The sequence below is a fragment of the Amblyomma mixtum genome, chromosome 6, assembly GCF_055824585.1.
Source record: "Amblyomma mixtum isolate Tamu chromosome 6, ASM5582458v1, whole genome shotgun sequence".
NCBI lineage: Eukaryota > Metazoa > Arthropoda > Arachnida > Ixodida > Ixodidae > Amblyomma > Amblyomma mixtum.
In genome coordinates, this window is record NC_143017.1 from 40,115,023 (window position 1) to 40,124,383 (window position 9,361).

The 9,361-nt window shown below is 50.1% G+C and overlaps 3 protein-coding genes across 3 annotated transcripts; 1 reads left to right on the top strand and 2 right to left on the bottom strand.

Annotated features, from left to right (window-relative positions):
* Window positions 1-331: 331 nt before the first annotated feature.
* LOC149338813 (uncharacterized) lies at window positions 332-1,466 on the bottom strand. Its single transcript, XM_089550368.1, has one exon. The coding sequence runs from the start codon at window positions 1,340-1,342 to the stop codon at window positions 332-334; it is 1,011 nt and encodes a 336-aa protein (XP_089406494.1). The 5' UTR covers window positions 1,343-1,466.
* A 2,499-nt stretch (window positions 1,467-3,965) lies between these two features.
* LOC149338814 (uncharacterized) lies at window positions 3,966-5,156 on the bottom strand. Its single transcript, XM_089550806.1, has one exon. The coding sequence runs from the start codon at window positions 5,154-5,156 to the stop codon at window positions 3,966-3,968; it is 1,191 nt and encodes a 396-aa protein (XP_089406932.1).
* Window positions 5,157-7,147: 1,991 nt separating this feature from the next.
* Window positions 7,148-8,706, top strand: LOC149338815 (uncharacterized). The gene has a single exon (XM_089550370.1). The coding sequence runs from the start codon at window positions 7,148-7,150 to the stop codon at window positions 8,333-8,335; it is 1,188 nt and encodes a 395-aa protein (XP_089406496.1). The 3' UTR covers window positions 8,336-8,706.
* Window positions 8,707-9,361: the final 655 nt, after the last annotated feature.

Here is a 9,361-nt window from a genome sequence, read left to right on the forward strand (position 1 = left end):
AAGCTTATGGTAGGGCGAGAGCGAATTGATCTATAACTCGAAGTGGGAACAGTGTTGACCAAATATTTAGGGGAATCCCCCAAGGTGGAGTAGATTTGTAATAAGGGAGTAATTAATCATTGACGTCCACCCGAGCGCAGCCATACGGCCACAAAGGAAAGCTATACAGCTTTCACAGAAACTTCGTAGTTAAAGAAAAATTCGTCCTGGTCCGGGGTTCGAACCCGGAACCACCGCCACACCGGAGCAGTCGCTCTACCAATTGAGCTAACCGGGATTTTTTTTTTTTTTTATTGCTAAAACAACCAGGCCTGCTTAGGCCGGTCGCAAGTTAAAATTTCTTGAATTGCACCAGTTCATGAAGCACACTCAACCATGCAGGTGGGTCCGCCTGCGCTTGGTACACATCTCGTAAGTAACACACACTCTCCACAAAGTTCTCCCTGACAGATCGGATAACAACATCTCCATTCCGGACAGCCATTCGAGTTTTCCATAAACTATGCAGGCCCAGGAGCATAATCATGTCATAGGGGACACCTGTGTCATCTTTGTCTACCGGTAAGTAGCGAATGCCAATTGGTGATATGGGTAATTCTTTCTTTAGCGTACGTTGTAAGACATCCCAATAAAAAATTGGGTCCCAGCATTCAATGAACACATGTTCTATGGTTTCAGGCTTCTTGCAAAGCAAGCAGTTCGTTGTCCATGGCACAAATATACCTTTGTCCGCAAGCCACGTCTTAACCGGCAAAGTACCCGTATGCAGTTTGAAAAAGAATGTTTTTGTGCTTGCCTTAACTGGCATCTTTTTAATTCTTTTGAGAACATCTTGCCCTGGGCCTGCAGAGTTTATTGTACGATACAGAGGCACTGGCATTATGATGTCTATCAGATCTCTGTACAGTTTTTTCCTCTTTACAGTGCTGAGGTACTCCAGTGAAAACCGCACCTTCAGGAATCGCACAGAGTCCACAACTTCTTTCAGGTAACCTCTAGCTCCATAAGCTGACAATCTTACAGTAGACACTACAAAATCGGGCAGAGCGCTGCTCAGTCGTACTTGCATCATTGAACGTAAAAAGGGGTCGTTCTGATCCCTCACAAACATAAATCGGGACACAAGCTGGCGGACAAACAAATGCGCGAGACCAAGACCGCCATCTTGAACAGTTCGAAACAAATTAGTTCTTTTTACCCTCTCCCAACTTGAACTCCAGATAAACACAGCAAACACCCTGTGCATTTTTTGCACATTTACTCGCGACATAGCCAAAAACTGCAAAACATACCACACCTTGGCGATTAAGAAAATGTTGCAAACTGTCGCCCTCGCAAACATCGACAATTCTCGTCCTTGCCATGACCTTGCTTTTTCTTTTACTCTTGGTGTCACCTCATTCCAGAAATCAGCGCTCTTGTCATAGTGCTCTAGAGGCACACCCAAGTAGTTCGATGGCACTGTTGTCCACTGCAGACTCGCGAACGCCGGCGGTGTAATATCCCAATTTCCATGCCAAAAGCCGACACTCTTCTCCCAATTAATCTCAGCACCTGTGAGCTGGCAAAACCGTTTGGCGACACCAACAGTTTCCTGGACACTTTCGCGGTCACTGCAGAATACAGCTATGTCATCTGCGTACGCAAGAATTTTAACATTAGATGACTGAAACCTGAAGCCATTAATTCGATCGTTGTTAATAAGATTTAAACAGAAAGGCTCGAGATAAAGCGCGAACAGCAAGGGCGAGAGTGGGCATCCTTGCCTAACGGAGGAACGCAGTGGGACGGCCTCACTCAGGTTCTTATTGACAATTATCTGCACCGTACAGTTGGTGTAGACCATTTTAAGCCCATCTTGTATTACACTGCCTAAATTCACTTGTTCCAGAACCGAGTACAGGACATCGTGCGCCACACGATCAAACGCCTTCGACAGGTCTAGTTGCATCATTGCGACTTGGCCCCCGAATACATCACAGCATTCAAGGACACTGCGAACAACGTGCACATTCGTGCAAATTGTACGTCCTTTCACTCCGCACGTTTGGTGCGGTCCAACGAGTTTCGTGATCACACTCTGCAAACGTCGACCTAGGATCTTCATATAAATCTTATAGTCAACATTGGTGAGGGTTATCGGACGATAAGCCCCCACTGACTGCAATTTCTCTCGGTCATCTGTTTTAGGGATCAGTACTATGTGAGCAGTACGAAAGGAAGGTGGCATTTGATTTACTCTATATGCTTCTGTGATCATTTCATATAAAATCGGGCTGACTTCTTTTCTGAATGTTTTATAGAAAGCAGCCCCTAGACCATCCGGCCCTGGTGTTTTCCCCAGCGGTAGTTCATCTATAGCCTTCTGAACCTCCTCCAAACTTATACGCTGTTCTAGGCGAGCTCGTGTATCTTCATCTAATCGAGGCATGAGCTGCAAAAAATCATCGCACAGCCCACTCTTCACGCTTCTTTCATTCCCTATCAGCTCTTTGTAATGCTCGACAAACGCCTGCTCAATTTCTTCTCTATCGGTCGTTATTCTGTTGCGGTAACGAATCTGTCGGATTTCATTTTTTGCTGCATATCTTCTTTCGTCGCACAACGCACGCTTGTTGGGCGTTTCACCCGCCCACAGTTTTTCAGCGCGCGCCCTTATCACAGCCGCTCGGTATTTATCTGTTTCTAGGGCTTCTAGCTGGCTTTTAACTTCTCGGATTTCTTTTATGTACAACCCAGGTGCTGCTGTTTCCATACATGTCAAAAAGTTTAATTGGCACTGCAATTCTTCGGCTGTTTTCCTTTGGTTTTGGTGAAGGATAGTTCCTCTTTCTATCGCTAGCATCTTGACGGCGTTCTTAAAGTTTTCCCAGTTACGTGCGCAGCTTCCTGACTGGGCGGAAGACATTTTAGTCACTTCTTTTTTAACTTGTTCAACGAAGGTTTCGTCTTCTAACAGTTTCACATTAAATTTCCAAAGTTTCCAGTTGAACCGAGTCTTAACGGCTTTACTACCAAAAGTTACCATCACAAGGCTGTGATCGCTAAATGAAACGTGTTTAACTTGATATTTACTGCACACGGTCACAAATCCTATGCTTGCATACACTCTATCTAGCCTCGCATTGCTGCCGCGTTGGAAGTGCGTAAAGCATGGGTGCGAGCCTTGGGACAACATCCAACCAATATCTTCCATTTCATGTTCTTGAATTATTGCATCAAGGTACTGTGCACTCTGATCACGCACCGAAACGTTCGGAACTCGATCCTCTGGCAAGCACACGCAATTGAAGTCGCCCATCAAAACAACACTTTTCTCGCAGCTCAAATACAGCTCGACTTTTTCAAAAAAACTCACACGCTCCTTTTGACTATTAGGAGCATAGACACAAATCACTCGCCAAGCACATCCAGAAAAACTAAAATCAACAACCAGCAACCGTCCTCCTTCGGACGCAACAACAGTTTCATTTGCAATGCCCAGATTATTCTTCAGAAATAACGCACAACCTCCGGATCTGCCAACCGCGTGACATATACAGACACTGTATCGGGACCGAAATTTTTCAACCATGCGCTCTGTGTGTTCTTGGCTCTCAATCTTTGTTTCTTGCAATGCGACTATATCCAATTCATTTTCTAGGAAGAGGCGACTGACCTGGCATTGCCGTTTCCTCGCCGCCAGTCCCCGCACGTTCAGCGTGGCTACGCGCAGTGGCACGTGAAACATTGTTCCTTCATCATTTTTAAAGGCACCCGCAGTTCGAGGAGTGCTCACCTCAGGACACCACGACGCTGCAGAGGGTTCCGTACGCTGGGGCATCGCAGCTAAGCTGTCCCTCGCACTTTCACAGTCCATGGCGAAAGTTTGACGGTCGCGCACAAAGTTCCCTTCCATGGTTTATGGTGGGCACCGTTGCATGTTGATCCGGACTCGGCAGTAGCGCGTTACCGCAGTTGCAGCGCTATTTAGGCGCCGCGTCCGCTGGTCTTCTGTCTGGTGGAATAATTGGCTTCGGCTTGAAGGACGCCCGTCGCGTCGGCGCCGCTTTGGGGGGCGGCTCCTCCGAAGGGGCGCCGTCTGTCGATTGGTCACCTTGCACTGTTTCGAGATGAGCGCGCTTCGTGGATAAAACCGCAGCGTTTCCCATTGTGATGTCGTTATTGTCTTGCCCTATGTGCGCCTCCTCTACTGGGCTCGTAGAAGTTCTGACGGCAGGCTGCATCTCTTGGCTCGCCGTTTCCTCAGGGGCGTGTTGTAACTCCTGAGGTGGCTTGACCAGGCTTGTCTCGCTGTGCTCAACGCTTGAATGTTGAGCGCTCTTCTCATCGGCTGCTGCTTTGCCACCAGCTGATCCTGACGCTTCCTCGGCCTCCACCTCATCCATGACATGTTCAGCCACGTCAATATTCCTTGCAGGCCCTGTCATGGTCGCGTACGTGGGTACACATTGGCTTTCGTCATGACCAAACCGGCGACATCGCGAGCACCGAGGCACTCGACAGTCGCGACGAATGTGGCCCTTCCCTTGGCATCGGAGGCAGAGTGGAGGCCTCCCAGCGACCACCAAAAGCGCAGGTTCACCGGCAATACGAAGCTGGTGAGGTATGTCCTCAACTGTGACGCTTGACTTCAACTTCAGGCTTAGTACTCGGGTTGTTGAACCTTTTTCTGTTACGCCGAACACACGCCAGCGCTCCTTCGAGAGCTCGGTCACTTCGCCATACGGCAGGAAGGCCACACGTACTTCTTCGTCAGTCACGTTGTGGAGAACCCAGTGCACTTTAACACGCACCTCTTGCTTGTTGGGGTCGATCACGAGACACCAGTGCTCCTTGACGCGAATGCTCCCGGCAGCGAGCATTTTCTTTACAGCTTCAGGGTTCTTAAACGTAACCGCCCACACATGATTCATTTGAAATGCTCCCAAGGCCACAACCTCGGGAAGCAGTTCCAAACGGGCAAGGGCGTCCCTGTAGTCCTCGACCCTATACGGCCGCGCTCGAACGTCGCCGTGCAAAAATACGGTATTCAAAACTATACGACCTGTAGGGAGGTGGGGCAGCATAACTTCGTAACCTGCTTCGCTATCTTCAGCAGCAATCCTGTTTCCGCGGCTCGGCTGAGCCGCTAACACCGCTCCGCCGGAGCTCATGATAACACGTCCGTTCACTGCCGTGGCCGGAAATGGAATCCTGAGCTAACCGGGACGGCAAGCTTATGGTAGGGCGAGAGCGAATTGATCTATAACTCGAAGTGGGAACAGTGTTGACCAAATATTCAATGAGTAATTACTCCCTTATTACAAATCTTCTCCACCTTGGGGGATTCCCCTAAATATTTGGTCAACACTGTTCCCACTTCGAGTTATAGATCAATTCGCTCTCGCCCTACCATAAGCTTGCCGTCCCGCTTAGCTCAATTGGTAGAGCGACTGCTCCGGTGTGGCGGTGGTTCCGGGTTCGAACCCCGGACCAGGACGAATTTTTCTTTAACTACGAAGTTTCTGTGAAAGCTGTATAGCTTTCCTTTGTGGCCGTATGGCTGCGCTCGGGTGGACGTCAATGAGTAATTACTCCCTTATTACAAATCTACTCCACCTTGGGGGATTCCCCTAAATATTTGGTCAACACTGTTCCCACTTCGAGTTATAGATCAATTCGCTCTCGCCCTACCATAATCTTGCCGTCCCGGTTAGCTCAATTGGTAGAGCGACTGCTCCGGTGTGGCGGTGGTTCCGGGTTCGAACCCCGGACCAGGACGAATTTTTCTTTAACTACGAAGTTTCTGTGAAAGCTGTATAGCTTTCCTTTGTGGCCGTATGGCTGCGCTCGGGTGGACGTCAATGAGTAATTACTCCCTTATTACAAATCTACTCCACCTTGGGGGATTCCCCTAAATATTTGGTCAACACTGTTCCCACTTCGAGTTATAGATCAATTCGCTCTCGCCCTACCATAAGCTTGCCGTCCCGGTTAGCTCAATTGGTAGAGCGACTGCTCCGGTGTGGCGGTGGTTCCGGGTTCGAACCCCGGACCAGGACGAATTTTTCTTTAACAACGAAGTTTCTGTGAAAGCTGTATAGCTTTCCTTTGTGGCCGTATGGCTGCGCTCGGGTGGACGTCAATGAGTAATTACTCCCTTATTACAAATCTACTCCACCTTGGGGGATTCCCCTAAATATTTGGTCAACACTGTTCCCACTTCGAGTTATAGATCAATTCGCTCTCGCCCTACCATAAGCTTGCCGTCCCGGTTAGCTCAATTGGTAGAGCGACTGCTCCGGTGTGGCGGTGGTTCCGGGTTCGAACCCCGGACCAGGACGAATTTTTCTTTAACTACGAAGTTTCTGTGAAAGCTGTATAGCTTTCCTTTGTGGCCGTATGGCTGCGCTCGGGTGGACGTCAATGAGTAATTACTCCCTTATTACAAATCTACTCCACCTTGGGGGATTCCCCTAAATATTTGGTCAACACTGTTCCCACTTCGAGTTATAGATCAATTCGCTCTCGCCCTACCATAAGCTTGCCGTCCCGGTTAGCTCAATTGGTAGAGCGACTGCTCCGGTGTGGCGGTGGTTCCGGGTTCGAACCCCGGACCAGGACGAATTTTTCTTTAACTACGAAGTACTGTGAAAGCTGTATAGCTTTCCTTTGTGGCCGTATGGCTGCGCTCGGGTGGACGTCAATGAGTAATTACTCCCTTATTACAAATCTACTCCACCTTGGGGGATTCCCCTAAATATTTGGTCAACACTGTTCCCACTTCGAGTTATAGATCAATTCGCTCTCGCCCTACCATAAGCTTGCCGTCCCGGTTAGCTCAATTGGTAGAGCGACTGCTCCGGTGTGGGGGTGGTTCCGGGTTCGAACCCCGGACCAGGACGAATTTTTCTTTAACTACGAAGTTTCTGTGAAAGCTGTATAGCTTTCCTTTGTGGCCGTATGGCTGCGCTCGGGTGGACGTCAATGAGTAATTACTCCCTTATTACAAATCTACTCCACCTTGGGGGATTCCCCTAAATATTTGGTCAACACTGTTCCCACTTCGAGTTATAGATCAATTCGCTCTCGCCCTACCATAAGCTTGCCGTCCCGGTTAGCTCAGAAGATTCCACTTCCGGGCGCCGAAGCGAACGGACGTGTGATGACGGGCTCCGTTGGAGCGGCTACAGCGGCCATGTCTGGCCGCGGAAACAGGTTTATGTCAACTGATAGTGAGTACCAGGTTGTTCTGCCCAGTTTGCCTACAGGTCCGTTTGTTGTAAATACAGTTTTTTTGCACGCGGACGTAAGTGCTCGCCCGTACCGGGTAGAAGATTTCCGTGACGCCCTCGCTCAACAGTCGGTGCTCACCGAGGTTATCGCCTTGGGGGCGTACCGCATGAGCCATGTTTGGGCTGTCACGTTCAAGGACGCTGAAACGGCAAAGAAGCTAGCCAGCATTGGTGAATTGCAAGTGAAGAAGCAGCGCTGCCTCGTCATCGACCCGGCCAACAGGGACGTCCGCATGAAGGTGCACTGGCTTCTCCACAGTGTACCGGATGAGGACGTACGCCTCGCCTTCGCCCCGTTCGGCAAAGTCACTGAAGTTGCCCGCGAGCGTTGGCGGGTCCAAGGAGTGACCGACAAGGGCTCTACCACCAGGCTCGTGACACTGAAGCTGAATGCTGGAGTGCAAATTGACGATGTGCCCCATCAGCTAAGTGTTGCAGGTGAGCTGGCCCTCGTGGTTGTGCCGGGCAGGGCTCCGCTCTGCCTTCGCTGTCGCGGCACGGGTCATATTCGCCGCGAGTGCCGCATCCCACGGTGTGGTGCCTGCCGGCGCTTCGGACACGAAGACAGCCAGTGCGAGCGGACATATGCCAGCGTCACCGGACTGGGGAGCAAAGAGGATACGTCCGACTTGCTAATGGATGAAGCGGACGTCGAGGAGTTATCGTCGGCGGGAGGCAGACAAGCAGCGCATTTGCCAACGGCAACTCAGGCTCAACTGCAAACTACGCAGAAACCTGTCGTTGTGGCAAGCGCCGCGGAACAGCAACAACCACCTGCCCAGGACGTCGTGGCTACGCCGAAAGGCGTGGAAAAAAAGCAGCCTGAACCGCACGTGAGCGACGACCACACCGCGGCAGAGAACATGGACACGTCCCGTGAATCAACGAGTCCCGCAGCCGGGAAGCGGACGCATGAAGACACCACCAGCATGCTGCAGCAGCGGGACGAAAGCGGCGGGGACGAGCCGCCGCAGAAAACGCCAGGTAGGCGGGCGTCGTTCAAGCCGCGACCGAACATTCCGGTCGACTCTCGGCAGGCGGGTAAACCGCCTCCGTAGCTTTGTGTTGCCTTCGTCATAATGGGAACGGGGGGATTTCTAAGCTCTATGGCTGTTTCGATGTGCCGTTTTCTTTTCGGGTCGAGGCAAGGTGCTGTTGGCACCAAGCTTCTTCCTGCATGCCTCAGTGTATATTTTGTTGGCAGACTTGCGGTGTGTATATGGGCACACAGACCTGGAGAGCGAGAATTCTTTCCGGGGATGGGCACCATTCCATTGTGTTACCATGGCTCTTAATCTCGGGGAAATGCTACGCGTAGCAACGTTAAATGTCCGGGGGCTAGGTGCAAGAAGGCGACAGTGTCAGTTAAGCCGCCTTCTTCTTGATAAAGAATTACACTTAGTTGCCGTACAGGAGACGAAAATCGAAAGCCAAGAACTGACCGACCGAATGGTGTCCAATTTCCGTACTCATTTCGATGTATGCGTTTGTCATGCGAATGGTGGATCAGGTGGTTGCGCCCTTTTCATCCGTAATAACTTGGGGATCTGTGTACAGTCAGTGTTGTCATGCCAAAGTGGTCGCCTTTTAGTTGTTGATTTTGCTGTTTATGATTTATCTTTCCGTGTCATTTGCGTCTATGCACCCAACGTTGAGACCGAGCGTCGATCTTTCTTTGAACGTGTTGAAGCCTACCTTAACTGTCACAAAGTGTTGATATTGTTGGGCGACTTTAATTGCGTATGTACAATGGATGATCGCGCTAAACGCACACGAGTTCGGGACAAGAGCGCAGAAGTATTAAGTGCCCTGGTGCATGATTATGATTTAGAAGACATTGGTAGCGTATTTACGAATGGTACACGTCCTCAGTATACCCATTTTCAGCGTGACAGCCACGCGAGATTAGACAGACTATACGCATCACCCGAACTGGTTTCTTCATGTGCAGCATATGAAGTGCAACCAGTCCAGTTCAGTGACCACTGCTTGGTAACTGCAACGTTTGGAAGAAGGCAAAACAAAAGTCGCTTCAACTGGAACCTCTGGAAGTTTAACGTGAAGCTTTTGGAAGATGATGCATT

What these genes read in the sequence shown, in the direction of transcription:
- LOC149338813 (XM_089550368.1), bottom strand. Translation starts at nt 1,342, where the DNA reads ATGTTTGCGAGGGCGACAGTTTGCAACATTTTCTTAATCGCCAAGGTG.
- LOC149338814 (XM_089550806.1), bottom strand. Translation starts at nt 5,156, where the DNA reads ATGAGCTCCGGCGGAGCGGTGTTAGCGGCTCAGCCGAGCCGCGGAAAC.
- LOC149338815 (XM_089550370.1), top strand. Translation starts at nt 7,148, where the DNA reads ATGACGGGCTCCGTTGGAGCGGCTACAGCGGCCATGTCTGGCCGCGGA.